We start from the raw sequence: 17683 nt of genomic DNA on the forward strand, positions 1-17683 counted from the left end.
ACGAGAGTGAAAAATTAGATACTACAAAAAAATTCTTCCTTTGAGGGTGGTGAGACACTGGCACGGGCTGTTCTGGGAAGTTGTGGATGAGGCTCTGGGCAACCTGGTCATGTTGAAGGTGTCCCTGCTCACCAGAAGGGGGGTTGGAGCTAGATGATCTTCAAGGTGCCTTTCCAACCCAAACCATTTTATGATTCTGTGAATTTGGAGACCCCACTCTTACGAAGGATACCCCTCCCAGAGCGTCACCTCTCTGGGAATGTGAGCTGCTCTCATCATCCCCTCCTCTGTCAGCTCCCAGAAGCTGCCCTACAGTGCGTGACTGCGCGTTCTCTACAGTGAGCTCCTCACAGCGCCCAGCACAGGGCGGGGAGCGCTTCTGTCGATTAATTAATTACTTGATTAATTAAAACAACACTTTGTCATTATGAATGTGCCGCGGCTGCCGGGAGCGCGCTGGGACCTCCTGGCCGCCAGGAGGCGCTGCCGCCCCACGGCGCTCCCCGCTGTGCCGCTCTAGCGCGGTCGGCGCCACACGCGGCGCTTCCGGGAGCGACGGGCGCCGGGAGCCGCAGGTGGGACGGGACGGGAGCGGGGTCCGGGAGCTTAAAGAGGGGCTGTGAGGGGCTGGGGGACCGGGAGGGGAGTCTGAGGCACGGGCGACACAAGGGTGGCTCGGGTGTGAGGTGGCGGACCGGGAGTCGGGAGTGCAGGGGAGGGGCTGGGGGTGTGTGAAGGGGAATGCGGGTGTCGGGAAGGGGATGGGGATACCGGGGAAGGGCTGGGGGTGCCGAGACAGCGCTGGGCAGTCGGGAGGGAGCAGGACTCGGCTCCCGTTCAGGAGGGGATACAAGCGTGGGGCAGTTGCCGGACTCGGAGTGGGAGCAAGTAAAGCCAGGAGGCTGCTGGGGGACTGCGGGACGGGTGGGTGTGGGAGCTGTTGGGCCAGGGGCGGGAGTGGTGCCTGCCCAGGTAGGGCCGCTGGGGCTGAGCCTGCCTGTCCTTCCCTCTAGGATGCAGCGGTGGCCAGTGGTGCTTTTCCTGGCCTGGGTTTGCTTTCTCTTTTTTGCTGGTATCGGGCTCTTCATGAGCGGCTTCTTGCTCACCCGGATCGAGCTTGCCAGCAGCAGTTCCTGCTCAGACCCACTCGTGCCTCCGCTTTGGGAGAGGCAGAGCCTCCCGCCAGGCTCCTGCTGGGCTCCCCAACGCTTTTCCAAGGCTGTGCTCGTCATCATCGACGCCCTCCATTTTGAGTTCGCCCGCTTTGACCCCGCCAAGGCCAGCCCGCTGCCCTACGAGAACAAGCTGGGTGTCCTGCACCAGCTGGCCACCTCGCAGCCCCGCCATGCCCGGCTCTACCGCTTCCGAGCCGACCCCCCCACGGCCACCATGCAGCGCATCAAGGGCCTCACCACCGGCTCGCTGCCCACCTTCATCGACGTGGGCAACAACTTTGCCTCCTACGCCATCCAGGAGGACAACCTGCTGGCACAGCTGGTGCAGAACGGTGAGTTCCTGGCCTTTAGCTCAGGCAGGGGAGTTTCAGGCTGGATGTAAAAAAACTTTTTTTTCATAGGAATAGGTTGCCCAGGGAGATGGTGGAGTCACTGTCCCTGGAATTGCTTAAGAGGCTTTCATATCTTGTGCTGGGTGGTGTGGTTTAGGGTTTATAGTGGTGGGTGGGTGATTGGATTGGGTGGTTTTGAAGGTCTCTTTCAACTTTCATGATTCTGTAACTGTGGCTGTTCAGCCTGGAGAAGAGAAGGTTGTATTGCAGCCTCATAGCAGCCTTCCAGTACCTGAAGGAGGCCTACAGGGAAGTTGGAAATGAATTCTTTGTCAGGAACTGTAGTGATAGAATGAAGAACAATGGGTACAAATTGACAGAGAAGTTTAAGTTAGATATTAAGAAGTAAGTATTTACTATGAGGGTGGTGAGACACTGGAACAGGATCCCCAGGAAGGTTGTGGATGGCCCATCCCTGGCAGCGTTCAAGGCCATGCTGAGTAAAGCCTTGAACAACCTGACCTAGTGGGAAGTGTCCCTGCCAATGGGAAGGGGCTTGGAACTGGATGATCTTTGAGGTCTTTTCCAACCTCTTAACATTCTATGGTTCTATGACTCTGTGTGGGCAGGGCAGCAGCCCACTGGGACAGGGCACGTGCAAGCCTCTGCTCAGTTAAACCTGTATTCCAAACCTTGATTATTTTCTCCCTGGGAAGGGTATTCCTTGCAACAGATCCCCCCTGTGAGCTGATTCTTTCTCCCTGCTTAATGACAGTTACCCAAGGCAGGGCTGTCATGCAGGCAGGGCATCGCCAACTTGAGTGAGAAGTAGCTGTGACCATGACTTCATCTTCAAAGATGACAAGAAAGCAGGTGAAAGTGGCTGCACTGGTGGTGTCTGTCCCAAGGTCACCCCCAGGAATGCCTGTAGGATTGCCAAGGTTGTGTTGTGTGAGGCACGTGACAGGGGAGGAGCCAGGTGTGCCAGGTGGTGCCAGGTGTGCTGTGGGGGTGTCCCTCAGGCAGCCAGCCTGCCTGGACAGCTGCCTGCAGCCGTGAGGCAGCAACCTCACCCCATTTTCACTGCGGTTTGGTGCTGCTGGGGGGTGCTTAGTGCAGCTGTAAAGGGCTTGTTATGGTGGGATAATGGAGTAGAGGGAAGAGGACAGGCCACAGTGGTTTGTTACCCAGAGAAACTTCCTTCCAAGGCTCAGAGTGGGCTACAGCTACATGACTTTGTGTGAGCAAGGTGGGCAAATGCAGTGAGTCATCTGAGGCAAAGTGATGATCACAGTATATCCTGTGGCAGAACAGCAGTCTCAGAGAAAAAGGTTCCTTGCTCCCAGGCTGAAGAGGTGCTGTGGAAACACAGCAGCTGATGGCAGGCAGGGCAAGCAGAGCAAGGGCAGAGGGAAGCATCAGTGCTTTTGCCTTCTCTTTTCCATGTCTAGAACACCATCACCATTGTGTTTAAAAGCCAGAGCTCAGGACTCACATCTTCTCTCCATCAGCTGCTGCCTTGCATTTTGCAGTGGTGTCACAGGCCTCGGGTGAGGCTTTGTCTGCTTCATGTGCACCCTGTGCACGCCCTGTGTTGTGGTGGCCCAGGAGTCTTCCTGCAGGGGTGACGTGTCAGATCAGCAATAAGTCCTGAGGTTATGCAGTGACTTTGGTGTGGGGGGCACTCATGGGCTTACAGATATTCATTGGCTGGTTCCTCCCTGTATTCAATGTCATTTACAGACAGATGGTATTTTTTTTAGTAAAAACTTTAGTTTTGAGTGTGGGTTGGACAGGAGCCATTGCTCCAGATCTTGACCTGGATCTTCTCAGGCTGTTTGTATTGTTGTGGTAACAGCATGACCCAGGAGGGCTCCATCTCATTGCTTCCTTTCTTCTGGCTCAGGAAGGAGAGTAGTCTTCATGGGTGATGACACGTGGGAAGGACTCTTCCCAAAGAAGTTCTTCCGTTCCTATTTCTTCCCTTCTTTTAATGTAAAGGATCTTCACACTGTGGATGATGGGATCCTGCAGCATCTCTATCCAACTGGTAAGTAGCTCTTTCACCAGGGCATGGATAAACCTTGGCCTAATATGGTAGACCTACTGCAAATTTGAAGTAGGACTGGAGAATTTTTTTCTTTTACAAAGGAGCACTGGGCAGTTACACACTGCTGCCCTAGGATTACAATGCTCTAGCTGTATTTCCACAGATAAGCCAGTTCTTGGAGCCCACAGACCATTTCTGTGGTACCTTTCCTCTGTCTGGGACAAAATTCAGCTTTTTGGGATGAGGTTAGACTTCTATGCATGCAAATCATGGGTGCGGTGGCCTTTCACAGGCAAGTCTGTGTGCCTTGTATAAGAGCTAAAAGTCATCATTTAACTTCAAATATGTTGGTTTTCATGTATCAAGGCCCTAAAGCAGAGGGGAGAGGCCAGGGTAACTTTCTAACTAGGGATTATGTTGGTGTGTCATGCCCATGTACTGGGATGCAGAGGGGCATATTGATGGGTCCAACCTAAAATATGGAGATATTTTAGGGAAGGGTGGGAGTTCTGGGTTCTCCTTTTTCTGAACATATCTTTGTTTTGGCTCAGTCTGTGGCAGTTTGAGGTAAGTTCAGGATGACTTGGGTGACATTTTACTGTTCCACTCCTAAGGGATGGGGAGAAAAAACAGGGATCCTGGGATGTTTGCAAGGCTTTGAGGTCCCTGTGCCATTGCACCCATGAACCTCTGGCCAAGAGTATGCCTGACTTAAAGCCTACATTTCATGTCCCTGAGAGCTGGCAGTGGCAGGAGGGGAAGAAATAGCAATATCCAGAGGCAACCAGGAAATTTTGTCTGGAGGATCCAGGCTTAGAATTCGAGGCTGGTGCTTGATAAGTTTGCTTTTGTTCTGCAGTGGACAGCGGTGAATGGGATGTGCTGATTGCTCACTTCCTTGGTGTGGACCACTGCGGGCACAAACACGGACCCGACCACCCCGAGATGGCAAAAAAGCTCACCCAGATGAACGAGATGCTCAGGTGATCAGTGTGGCACTGAGGGGTTGCTAGCTGGCCTCTTCCTTCATCCAGGCTGGTGGCACCTTCCCAGGGAATTGACAGATGCAGAGGGCAACAGGGAATACTTACTGAGCTGTTAACATGGAAAACAGCTTTGGCCAGCAGCAGCTGGAACCCCAGCTATGAGCAGTATTGCTTGCATAGAATATTGAGAGGTTTGGTTTCATAGTAAGGCTGCACTCAGGTCTTGCTTCTCTACCAAGCCATGAGATGATAGTGCAGCTGGAGTGTAACTGACCCTCTCTCTTTCCATCTTTAACATGGACATTGTCCCACTGAGGTCTGGCTAATGTTTGAGAAGCAGGTGGAGGACCCTGGCTAGGAAATGAGTGCTGCTGCATTTATCACACAGAACCATAAGCTGTACCTTTGAGACAGAGGACAGGATGGGATACAGGAATTTCAGTCATGCAGATGTTTCTCAGCCCAAAATGCTGCAGCTTTTGATTCTTAGGGCTGCTTCTAAGTTTTGCTGCTAGAAGGAATTGGGAACTTGCTGTATCTGAGAGTGCAGCATATACTGTGTCATACCTTCTGCATCCTTCGGGGACTAATCCCTGCTTTTTTCCTTTGAAGTGGAAGATGGCTCACATAACATGATACATGACCCAGATAGAAGCAGCCTAGAATTTTGTTTTTATCAGGAGCCTTTCTTCTGAATTGCATTTTTTCGCGATCCCTGAAGGCATTGCTTGCTGGGGATCCAAGCAAGATTGGTCCACTCTGTCTTAGGGCTCTGAATTTGTAGTTCGGTTTTAAAGCAACAATTTAAAACACCCTGGACCCTGGCTTGTTACAGTTCTGCACCAGCATTCAGTTTTGCTCATATCCTTTTGTGAGCTTCACCTCTGTGGTGCAGGCAGGCTTGCTGGAGAGATATCCTCTTCCACCTAGGCTAGTGGGGCCCTTGCCCAGAGAGAGTTTGACCTTGCTTATCTTGATGGCAGGTCCTTGGTGGATCATCTGGGGAATGACACTCTTCTTCTGGTGGCTGGGGACCATGGAATGACAGAAACTGGAGACCATGGTGGTGACAGCGAGAAGGAAGTCAACGCAGCACTGTTTGTGTACAGCAGGACACCCCTGTTTGGCAGTGGCCCTCCAGAGGTGAGGAGCTGACTCTTAGCTATCCCTGCCTGAGTTGGTGCCTGAAAACTGCATCCTGGATTACAGAGAGTAACAGTTAACTGGGTTTTTTTAGACTGAGAGGGATGGGGAGTCTGTCATAGAATCATGGAATAAGCTGAATTGGAAGGGATACATCAGGATCATCAAGTCTAACTCCTGGCCATGCACAGGACGCCCCCAAGGGTCGTGCCATGTTCCTAAGAACATTGTCCAAACATCCTGAACTCTGTTTGGCTTGGTGCTGTGAACACTTCTCTGGGGAGCCTGTTGCAGTGCTTGGCCATCCCCTGGGTGAAGAACCTTTTCCTACTATGCCACCTAGATCTATCCTGACACAACTTCAGACCATTCCCTCAGGTCCTGTCACTGGTTACCACAGAGAAGAGGTCAGTGCCTGACCTCTTCTTCCCCTTGTCAGGATGTTGAAGATCACCAGGAGGTGTCCCCTCAGTCTCCTCCCGGCTGAACAGACCAAATTACTTCAGCCACTCCTCACACGGCTTCCACTCCAGACTGTTCGTCAGCCTCCTGGCTGTCATTTGGATGCTTCCTAATAGCTTAACTTGTTTCTTATATTCTGGTGTCTAAAACTGGCCCCAGCACTTGAGGCCAAGCCAGTGCAGAGCAGAGCAGGACAATCCCCACCCTTGCCTGGCTAGCGATGATGTGCCTTATGCCCCACAGGACAGAGTTGGCCCTCCTGGCTGCCAGGGCATTGCTGAGTCACATTCAACTTTCCATCAGCCAGGACCTCCTGGTCTCTTTCCATGCTGCTGCTTTGCAGCCTTTTCACCTTGATTGAGAGGAGTGGGAGGCCTGTCACCTTGTCTGTAGAGCAGTGGAAGGACTGACAGAGCGTACAGAGGACTGAAGCGTTTGGAATGCATGTTCAGATCATGCACTACAGCTGTGAGGGGTGCTTGTGTGGGGCTAGGTGAGCTGTTGGACAGCCAGTGCCTTCCCCCTCAACCTGCAGCTCCCAGCAGGCATGCTTCTTACCAGAGGACCCTTGGGGAGAGTAGAGCTGTGCCTCTGCCTGGATTCACCTTTGAACAGGGACGTCTTCCCCACTGTCCTCTCAAATGAGTGAAAAACTCCATTGCTGTGTTCTCTCTGAATTTCTGATTTCCTTCCCTGTCTCTCCAGGAGCCTGAAACCATTCCCCAAGTGAACCTGGTGCCCACTGTGGCCCTGCTGCTGGGGGTGCCCATCCCCTACAGTAATATTGGGGAGGTGATGGCCGAGCTGTTTGCTGGGGACGGTGACGCTGTGTCTGCAGCCTTACAGCAGCTCTCAGTCTATCACATCAATGCCAAGCAGGTATGGCCTGTGGTAAGCCTCCCATTGACCTAGAGGGGAAAAGGAATGGGTTTTTAAGCAGAAACCTCTTCTCCTTGGTGGAGGTGAGGTGGTGATATGCTGTTGTCTTCATGGGGTGTTTTGAAGCATTACATCCTTGCAGTGTTTGCACCAGTAAAAGGCAGTCCCATTTTCACTAAAGAGAAACGAGAGCCACCTGTTTAGTGCTGTGGTATGGAAAATACTGCCTGGGAAGGTGGAGGGTGGCTGGACCCAGATGGTCAGAAGTGGATTAAGTAATAGGGGATGCTGGTTCCTCAAGTCTGAAAATGACTAGAGGCAAGTCTTGTGATTGGAGATTTGAAAGTAAAAGTGGAGATTTTGATGCTGCTTCAGTTTTGAAGAGAAAACAGTGTTAACAAAAAAAAAACAAAACTATTCTAGATTAGTGGAAGAAGGAAAACAGTAATGAAAGACCAAATAAATAAGAAAAATAACCATGTAACAGGTAATACTAAAGTAGGATACTGAAGGAACAAAGTGCAACAAAATACAGAACCCCAGGAGCAAATTGACAAAATTTGAATGTGAGTCTCTACATCAGGCATGAAAGAAGCCTAGGCAGTGGAGCAGGCTAAGTGAGAGCCTCTATGGATGATGTGAGGGCCATCTGTGAGGGTCATGCCACAGAGCCAGATTTGCTACAGGCATTGCAAGGCATGCATCTCAGCTAAGGGCCAGTCTGCCTTTGAGGAACTCTGGATTGCAGGGAGTACAGGAATAACTCCTCCAGTGCTCAACCAGCTCCTTGGAGTGCCAGTTGGACATCACTGGTGCAAGCCGGTGAGGAGCTGGAGAGAATGATTGCTGATGGGAAGACAGAAATAGTCAGCTCTGTAATTATAGAGCAGCAGAGTGCTCTGACATTTAAAGATCATACTGTGTGTTAGTGTCCATTAATCACTGAGGATATCAATTGTCATTTGTTAGGAATTAGCATTATCAAGCTGTGCCTGTTTAAATATTTGCACTTATTGTTTGAGGAGGTTTCTGGCTCGATAACGGTGGTGTTGAAGAATCCGTGACATTCCAGGGAAGCCTGTGAGTGAGCCAGTGCAGGTGTGTGCCATCCATGGGCAGGGGCAGACTGATTCTGACTGTGCTCTGAGGCAAATGGAAGGTGTGTGAAGTTATGGGTGCAATTCAGGACTGGAGAGATCTAAGCAGATGGATGTGTGTGCAGGTTCTCTGCCCTGCTAATGCCCCTGTAGCACTTCTTTCATGACTTTGGGATCATAGCTGCCTCTCTTCATGTCATCTTGAAGTAGAAAGCAAAAAGAATGAGTTTTTTTTTCTTACACTATGGTGCAGTGTGATAATGTGCTATTATTGAACAAAGGGAAGCAGTTTGGTTTCATCCACTATAAGTTTTATTAATGTGATGTTTTTCCTCACACAAAACCGTAAAACTCAACATGGGGTGCAGATTAACACGTCTTTAATAGTAATGACTTGGCCTTCTGGAGGACATTTGCCTTATTGCTGCCAAAGACTCTATGAAAGCCCTTAGTGATGCACAGCATTAGCAGAGGTGTAGCTGCAGGAGTCATTATGGCTGTCACTAAGGATGCATCTATTGAGAGGGATGTCAGTTTGGCAGAGAGATTGGCAGAGAGATTTGGCAGAATTTCCTGATGGTGACATCCTTGGGTGATATGGCTGGGGACAAGCCTGCCCTGTCAGGGTTTGTAGTTGTTTCCATTATGAAAGGGCAGTGTGAAGCACTGAATCCCATTCCCAGTTTTCCAGTGATGCTGTCTGATCCTGTGTCTTCTGTCCTGTAGGTGGATCGCTTCCTGCAGTCCTACTCTCTGGTGGCTCAGGACCTGCCAGCAGAGCAGCTCCAGCACCTGCAGGAGCTCTTCTCCAGTGCTGTGGAGGAGCACACGCAGCTCCTGACCCAGGTGCAGGGGACGACAGTGCCTCCGGAGCTCAAGGCGAGGCTGGGAAGCCTCATCGGTCGCTTCCAGCGCTACTTGCGGGAGGCACGGGCTGTGTGCACCCAGTCCTGGGCCCGCTTCCACCCCCTGCGTATGGTGGGGGGCTGCGTCCTTATTGCTTCCTCTTGCTTGCTCTGCTACGTGGCCTCAGAGCTGGCCGTGTCCTCACAATCTCTCTGTCGCAGCTGCCTCCTGTACCCGCTCTTCTGGGGCCCTGTGGGGGCTGCTCTGCTATGGCTGGTCCACGTTTTCACCCAGGAGGAGCTGGATCTGCTCCTGGTGTCGTCATGGGCAGCCGCTGCTTCTCAGCTGGGTTTTTTCTGGCACTGGTGGGGCCAGCATCTCAAGAGAGCCTGTTTGACAGGCAGTCAGCCACCCTTGGCCAGTGGTGGCCTCAGGCAGAGGCTGCGAGCATGGCTGGGGCTGGCCTTCCCCATGGGCATTCTGTTCTTCCGCTGTGGAGCTATGTTCTCTGACAGCTTTGTTGTGGCCGAGGCACGGGTGGCTCCATTCCTGCTGGCCTCCCTGGTGATGTTGCTAGTAGGGAAGCTCCACTGGGATGGCCACCTGACTGTGCCAGAAGGTCCCAAGCAGCAGCTCCTTGGTGTTTCTTCTTACCGGAGAGAGATCTGGTACCTGCTGTGCCTCGTGGCCATGCTCCTGGTCTGCGTGCGCCTCTCCAGTTTCTTCCACCAGTGCCGCGAAGAAATCCCTCAGTGCCGGCCCTCTGTTTTCCTCTCCCCGCTTGCCAGCCTGAGAAACACACGGGCCAAGAACCTCTTCTACCTCCTGTGCGTGGCCTTGCTGGCTGGGCTGGTGTATGCAGTGCAGAGCTGGCTAAGGCACTATGGCAACCTGAACAGCTCGGACCCCCTCGTGCTCTTCGTGCGCTGGGGTTTCCCACTGGTGGTCCTTTGCATTGCCTGCTACTGGGCCGTTGCCTCCAGTGCTGATGACTCTCTTGGCAAGCTGCAGGAGCTGGTGCAGGTTGCAGTTGTTGTCTTTCCCAGGGCTGTCTATGGACTAGCATCCGTGGGACTGCTGCTCCTGCTGTGCAATCCCATGACGGTGTTTGCAAAGGACACACGGGAGTCGGCAGGATCCATTGTCACTCCCTACCTGGGGGTCCCTGGCTCTGAAGTCGACTTCCTCCACGTCATCCCTCAGATCTACAAGCGGATGCAGGAGTCTCAGAAGAGCCGGCTGGAGCGGGGCAGCTGCAGGGCCACTGTTGCAGCATACGGGCTGGGCAGCGTGTACTCAGCAGCCCTGGTCATAGCCCTCACCCTGCTGGGCTTCCTCTTGATGCTCCTGCACAGCGAGCGGCTGAGCTTTGCCTTCCTGCTCCTCTTCGTGGAGGCCTTTGTGCTGCTGCACATCCACACGTGTGCCAGAGGCCTTGCTGGAGATGCTGGTGAGTCTGGGCTCAGTAGAGCAACCACTGGATGTGTTACGTGGGGTAACCTGCAGTGACCTTGCCTTAATTCCAGTGGGAGAAACAGGATCTAGTTTCTGGTCTTGGGAAATAGTGATGCACTGATCCTCAGGATACTCTTAGCTTTTTTAGAGCTGCTTAAATCCTGTGGTAGAAGAAAGATGTGTGTAGCAGGGATGTGAACATGGGAGGGGGAGGAGTGTCTTGGGTCAGGGAAAGGAGCTCTCTTCTTCACAGGGTGTGAAGAGTCACCTAACTCCACTGGTTCTGACAGAGTGCAGTAGCAAGGCTACTGGCACCAGCAGAGGGAATGCTGGCCCCTTGCTGTATCTGTGGGGGGAGCTGACTGTTTCTTGTCTCTTAAAAGAGCCAACATGAAAAGGGAACCTGGAAAAAAAGTCACTAGACTTTTTTTCACCATGGGTCTGTCTTGTTCCTTGATGCTGATATCCCCATCCCCTGCCTCTGTTTTTGTCTTTTGTTCTCTCAGAGCTGTTTTCAGTGCCGTGGTATGCAGTGATCTCCTGGCTCCTTGCTGCTTCACAGTTCTTCTATTCCACAGGCCACCAGCCTATCTTCCCAGCCATCCACTGGAATGCAGCCTTTGTTGGCTTCCACCTCGACCACAGCATGAATGTCCTGCCTGCTGTCCTGGTGGGAGCCAACACCTTTGCCTCCCATATCCTCTTTGCAGGTAAATCAATTTCTTCCTGGGCTGTGGAGCCTGAGCAGACACAGATCAGTGCAGTGCCTTGCTTGGGGCTCTGCAGGTTGAGCACGGGGTGGTAAAGGCTCCACACCAGCTGAGCAACAGCATCCTTGCTGTTCCCCTTGTGGGGCCACAGCAGCCTGGCCTGGAGCTGGGGTATGTGCTTCCTGCACATCCAGGGCAGGATGGCAGAGCCTAGACTGCTCCTCTCCTCCTGGGCTCTGATAACTTCATGTGCCTTTGTCCTTGAGGCAGTTGGCTGCCCGCTGCTCCTGCTGTGGCCCTTTGTGTGTGAGATGTCCAACTCACAGAGGAAGAAGCCCAAGAAGGAGTCCCGGGAGGCGCTGCAGGAGGTGGAGGAGCGCATGATGGAAATGAGGCTGCGGGAGTCTCCAGAGGAGTTCTCCACTGCTCTGCTGAGGCTGGGATTGAAGTATCTCTTTGTCCTTGGGGCACAGGTACGGGCAGAGGCAGGGTGGCTGTGGGAAAGGTCTAGGAGGAAACTGCTGTGCTGTGACAACTGTGGGGCGTTCTGATGAGAGAAAGGGGTCAGTCAGGACACAGACAGGCCCTGGGGTGGAGTGTCTGGTTGCAGGTGGAAGAGCAGTCCCTTCTCAGCCATGCCATTTGCTCTGAGCTTTGGGAAGGGCTCCAGCCTGGAAGCTGCCATATGGATTAGGATGCTTTTCATACCCATATGCCCAGAGTGGGAATGTCTACACAGGAGCTGCAGGGTTGTAATCCTACTCCCTGTCTTCCTATCTCACAGCAGCTCTGGTTTTCATATGTACTGTGATTATATAGGAAGCTAAACACCAGAAATTTTAATCCTGTGAAAGAAGTGAATAGTTTTCCGAGATTTATCTGTTCAAATCATTCTCCTATGTTGTCAGACCAGAGACAGTGCAAGGGAAGGGGCAAGCCCTGCAGCAGAAAGCAGCAGCACCCCTCTCAGTGAAACAGGTCAGGTTAGCTATGGTGTGAACCCTCCCCTGTGCTGCCCCAGCCTGGCCCCACAAGGCCTTCATGTACCCAAGCTGCTTGTGTTTCCTGACTTGAGGACATCATGGAAGGGAGTCCTCTTTAGGATGCTCATTCCTGATGTGTGCTGTGCCAGCCTCTCAGGTGCAGTTTAGTACCACCTTCAGATGTGAACCTAGTGCCCAGGAGGTCTCTCCAGAGTCACCTGTAACTTGTTTTTCATGATCTTCCCCACAGCTTCTGGCCTGTGTTTGTGCAGCCATGATCCTCAGGAGACACCTCATGGTTTGGAAGGTCTTTGCCCCAAAGTAAGTCCCAGAAATTGCTCTGATGCTGGATTAAGACTCATATCCCTGACACCTTGACTAGAGTTCACAGACAGTAATTTTGGAAGAGACTCTGTGATTGATCTTCTGACTCGTTGCCTAGTACTGGTTGTAGGAATATCCCTAACTAACTCCTTCTTGAAATTCACAAGCTAGACTTGAGCTAGAGCCTAGAAGTTTCTCTTCATCTAAATTTCCAAGGACACACAGAGCCCTCCTGGAAGCTGAGAATGTTGTAGCCAGAGAGTCAAAGGTAAGGATGCCAGACCAGAAGTGATAAACCCAGAAATGCTGAACCAGCAAAGCTTTGAACTAGTCAGTGTGAAGGGTGGCCTCAGCCTCTGAGGGATTCACGATCCTGGCTCAATGTGTCCTGAGTGGCCTCTAAATCAGAGGAGTGCTTGGCTTACAGGTTACAGGCAGCAACTGCTGGGGAGTGAATGTAATTCAGGTTTTAGGATGCAGGATGCTACCAGCCTCTCATTGCCAGGAAAATCAGTCAGCTGGAGGGTAGCAGCCTGTCTCTGCAGTCATGCTGGCTGTTGTGTCCTTAACTGCATGTGTTGTGCCTGCAGGTTCCTCTTTGAGTCGCTGGGCTTTGTGGTGAGCAGCATCTGCCTCTTGCTGGGGATCTCCCTGGTGATGCGTGTGGACTGTGCCGTCAGCACCTGGTTCAGCCAGCTCCGGCTGAGGTAGCCTTGGAGACGTGGGGAGCCTGATCTGCTCGTCGGCCCAGGCTGTGCTTGTCTCCTTGCCTCCCTCGGGCTGGGAGGGACACACGAGCCGCCAGCAAACGAGTGCCTGCCGACAGCAGTCAGGGATTATGCCCAGCTCCCTGCTGCTGTGCTGAACAAAAGGACTGGAGCCAATTGTTCCTGGTTCATGGGGATGGTGTTTCTCAGCAGAGGAGGTCAGAGCTCTTGCTGGGCCTTTGCTGGCAGCAGGAGGACTCTGCTGCAGGAGCCCAAGAAGCAAGAGTCCTGAAGTGCTCCTCTGGAGAAACACCAAGGGGCATCTTGCTGGTACTTTCCTGACACCTGCCACAATGTGCAGCTGGTAGGCTTCAGTGGCCAGCAAGGTGTCACCTTGACTGTGCAAAGACTCACAGGATGGAGCCAGCTGAGGAGGAGAGAGGAGGTTGGAAGGGGAGGGAATGTCCCACAGCCTCCACTTGTTTTCACATGCTCGGTTTTCACGCTGGAATCACACCGCACATGGTTCCATGCAGATGGTTCCTGGAGCCTCGGTGGCAGCTACTCCTCTGTAAAGTCAGTCAGTTGCTCTGTAGTGAGGCCTCTCTTGCCCTACACTCAGTCCCACTTTCCTGGTTCTCCTCAGCCCTGTGAAGTGCAGTGGGGAGCACTCTGGGCTGCCTTGTACATCAGGCTTGGGCCAGTGGTAGCAGGGACAGCTGTGTGCACGACCAAGAAATTCTCCACTTCTCTTCTCAACCTGTCAGGGTCCCTGTGGGCTGGGTGGTAGCAGCCAAGGCTCTTGATCTCTTCCTGGCTGTGTGCTGCTGGATGCTGGCTGTTGGCTGTGAGCAGTTAAGATGCAGGAGGATGTAGTGACAGAATGTGGGCTCACACCCATGCTGGGCCTGGCCAGCAGAAAGGGGAACCTGGAGTAGGTGTCCCAGCTGCAGGAGTAGCCTTGGTGTGAGCTCCAGAGCCTGAGAAGAGCTACTTGAAAGTCTGGAGCTGGCACCAATTCTTTTGGGAAGTGGTTTAACTTAACTGGTGTCTGTGTGTGTGTGCTGGGTGCTGTGGACTAGATGCAGTCAATCACATCCATGATCCCATGTTTGGGGCTTGTCTCCCTCTTGGCCTTGGCATTCTCTGTGAGACTTCATGTCACAAGTAAGCTATGCCAAACATGCTCTTGACTGCTCACAGTCAGGAGGCATGGTGTTTCTTTCTTTATGGGCATAGGTAAAGGGTGGTGACCATGGTGCCTGGCCACATCCCAGCTCAATTCCTCCTGCAGTTTCCATTGGAGCTGGGGTTCCTTACTGCCCTGAACCACTGTGTGGCATTACTTGGTGCTATGAAACTTTTGACTCTTTCCTCTCTGGAAAGAGACAAGGACTGCTTGCCTGGGAGTTCTGCAATGATATTTGCCTGATCCCATTAATTTTTAACTCATGCACCATGACTGCCTCTATTTGAGTTCATTACTGCAGACTGTTAGCATAACTCCAGGCTCTTCTCCTCTGCCCTGCAGAGTCCCAGGGAAAATCTCTCTCATTATTTCATTTCTTGCCATTTTTCCCAAGTGCCCAGTTGCTGTGGTTCTTGAGGGCAGGTGGAATTTTGTAATTTGCCCCTGCAAAATGCCTGCTCAGTTGTTCAGATGCAATTCCAGGAAGGCTTAAACTGTTCTTATATTAGGTTTCCATTGCCTGGCCTGCTCCTGATCTGCTGGCTGTGCTCTGCTACCTCAGCCTCTCATGTCCTCTGCTCTGTGGTCCTGCTCAATCTCACCTGTCACAAGCAGGGACTGGTTTGTAGCTGGCATCACACCCTAGCCTGCCTGGATGTACACCACCAGTGCTAGCACAAGGAAGGGGTAGTGGCAAACAGTGAGGGAAGCTGAAAGCTACAGGAATGCATCAGCCCACAATTAAAATGGGCTTAGGCAGTCACACCCTTAAAAATAGGTTATTTGCTGAAAGCTGACTCCCTGGTGGCCATGTGCTTCTGAAGGAACAAGGGGTGCATCACTGGGGGGAGGAGGAAGGGGGTGGAGGTAGAGTTACCCAGTAAATTTTCATTTAGTGTGAGGTTAACCTGGATAACACATGTTGCTAAACCTCAAGGCTGGAGCTCAAATTGGACTTGTAACCTCATAACCTGGTCAGGAGCTTTCTGCCTGCCTGTATTTGTGCTGGCAGAAGTCCCTGTGGCCACTGGTAGTGTAGGACTGGGCCCTGATGTCCCCACAGCTGCCACCCAGGCCCCTTGGCTTCCATCTCTGGGACTTGTTTCTCTTTTCACTGGTCACTCCAGTGCAGCTGAGCCTTCCCATGCCCACTGTTCATGGTTGGAGCACTCACACGGGGCTTGGGATTTCTCTCCTCACCCCTCCATGCCACCCCTCTGCCACATGCGGGCTCGTGGTCCCAGGAGGCCAGGGAGAGCAGAAGGAACAGCAGAGCTGTTGTGTCATCAAAGGACACACTTATCTCACCAGAGACTAAACAAAACTTGCAGTAGAAGAGCTGCAAGTGCATCCTTGTCACTGCAGAGATGCCATGGAGTGCTGGCTGCTCGGATACAGCAGACTGGCTGCTACACCAAAGATTTCACATTCACGGAGATGAGTTTTCCAAGGGCTGGATATGCTCTTGCTTCGTTTCATTGACTGTTTCAGTCTTTGTCAGCCTTCCTCAGCTGCCCTCAAGCTGATTATTTGGCTGCCATTCTTCTGAGCTTGCTGGGGATCACAGAGTTAATGCCAGTTTAGGGCCTGGCAACCTTGGAAGCAGATCATGCTGCTGATGCTGGAGCAGACAGGGCTGTGTTTGCTGATTTAGAACCCCAGGAGGGGGTTGCTTCGTAGTCCAAACCAAGGCTCTGTGGGAAATCTGGAGTGCTGGGAGTAGGTTTTGCCCCACATCCCTCCAAAGAGGTTGTTGTAGGGGTCCCACTTGGCTCTCCTAGATGAGTTACTCCAGGCAGTTTATTTCTGGTCCCTGTGTCCCTGGGCTGAGTGTGACAGGGGACAGGGTGCTCAGCTGAGCAGTTTTCATCCTGCACTCCACAATCTTTCTGCACTTTGGGCTTTGCAAGTGTTGTGCATGTGTTTCTTGGCAGGGGAGAGTCATTGGGAAACTTCTCTGGCCCAGGCCCATGGTGTGTCCCATGGTCCTGGCACAGAAAAAAAAATTTACTTGTGTCTCTTTTTTGCTGCCTAGAAAATAGTGACCAAAAGCTGTGGCCACTGTGAAGAGTTGTGAGTGTTGGGAGCACCTGCAGCTCTGGTCCGTGGGGCTAACACGGATCCCAAGGGATGGCACTGTTTGGGGAGCCCAGGGCTCTTTCCAGCTGTGTTCCCACAGCCATTCCTCTGTCCCATCTCTCCCTGTTTTTCCCTCAACTCTTCAGGCTGCTTTTTTATGCCAAGGCACAGTCCCAGTCTCGGTGTGCATGTCCCCCCTTCCCCTCAGGAAGCAGCAGTGCCAGTGTGAGGAGCAGGGCTGGGGAGCCCTGCTCTCTCCTCTGAACCCTGACTCAGTGCACCATGTGGCGTGGAGCAAGATTGTTGTTTAATTTTTTATTAACCTCTTTGTACCTCAGTCCCTCATTTGGGGAAAAAAAAAAGAAAAAAGGGGATTAACCCAGTTGTGGAAAGCAACCTGGGAGCTCTGCATGCAGCATGGTGCTACACTTTCCTGGGTATCTGCAAATCTGGCTGTCGATGCTTTCATTCACATCCAGCAGCGACACCTGGAAGGTGGAAGCCATGCTCCAGTCTCTGCTTGAGGGAAGCAGAGCCTTCTTCTTTCCAAAAATCCCTCCAGAACAGGCAAGTTGGCTGTGCTTGTTCACCTGGTGCCCTGGTAAGGCAGCCAGGAAGGGGTTGCTCTGGTGTTAAATTGCAAAATTAATTAATCGGGAGTAGCGGGGAGGCGTGATTTGCTGTCCAAGGGTGGCACGGGGCTTGGGCAGCTGTGAATGATGTGTGCAAATAAAACGGTGAGAGCCAAGGGCAGCTGTGTCGTCTCATTCTTCCAAACCACTCCCCGACCCGTCTGGGCTCTCCTTCATGGGAACCCTCATCTACAATTTCCTCCTGAGGGGAAATGGGGGGTTAGGCTCTGATCTCTGCAGAAACCAGCAACAGGAGCCGAAGGAACGGCCTGAACCTGCGTCAGGGGAGGTTTAGGTTGAACTGGGGTCCAAGACTCCCGGGGTTCAGGAAAAGACTTCTCCAGGAGACTGGTCGGGCACTGGAACAGGCTCCCCAGGGCAGGGGTCTCAGCTACAAGCCTGACGGAGTTCAGTAAACGCTTGGGTTCCTCTGGGTTCCCGCACGGAGGCAGGGCTGGCACTCGCTGACCTGGCGCTCCCTGCCAGCTCGGGCTGCCCCAGCTGGCTCGGACTGCCGCCTTCGCCTTGCGCCGAGCTTTGTCCCTCCGCGGCCTCCCCCTTCCTGGCGCGCGCCCTTCCCTGTTGCCTTGGTGACGGCTTTTCCCGCCAATCAGCGGCGAGGGCGGGAAAGGCG

General features: G+C 52.7%; 1 protein-coding gene across 5 annotated transcripts; it reads left to right on the forward strand.

Moving 5' to 3' along the window:
* The first annotated feature begins 33 nt into the window (after positions 1 to 33).
* On the forward strand, positions 34 to 17167 carry PIGO (phosphatidylinositol glycan anchor biosynthesis class O). Of its 5 annotated transcripts, none has more exons than XM_041421954.1 (11): positions 34 to 575; positions 1014 to 1507; positions 3414 to 3557; positions 4417 to 4540; positions 5527 to 5686; positions 6854 to 7027; positions 8851 to 10420; positions 10932 to 11135; positions 11406 to 11608; positions 12369 to 12439; positions 13033 to 17167. In XM_041421954.1, the coding sequence occupies exons 2-11, from the start codon at positions 1015 to 1017 to the stop codon at positions 13151 to 13153; spliced, it is 3264 nt and encodes a 1087-aa protein (XP_041277888.1). In that variant the 5' UTR covers positions 34 to 575; position 1014; the 3' UTR covers positions 13154 to 17167. The 5 variants fall into 5 exon arrangements, with proteins under 5 accessions (XP_041277888.1, XP_041277890.1, XP_041277889.1 ...); XM_041421956.1 differs by having other exon boundaries at positions 11004 to 11135; XM_041421955.1 differs by lacking the exon at positions 13033 to 17167 and adding an exon at positions 12614 to 12962.
* Positions 17168 to 17683: the final 516 nt, after the last annotated feature.

Source organism: Onychostruthus taczanowskii, unplaced genomic scaffold (genome assembly GCF_017590055.1).
Source record: "Onychostruthus taczanowskii isolate IOZ18803 unplaced genomic scaffold, ASM1759005v1 scaffold70, whole genome shotgun sequence".
Taxonomy (NCBI): Eukaryota; Metazoa; Chordata; class Aves; order Passeriformes; family Passeridae; genus Onychostruthus; species Onychostruthus taczanowskii.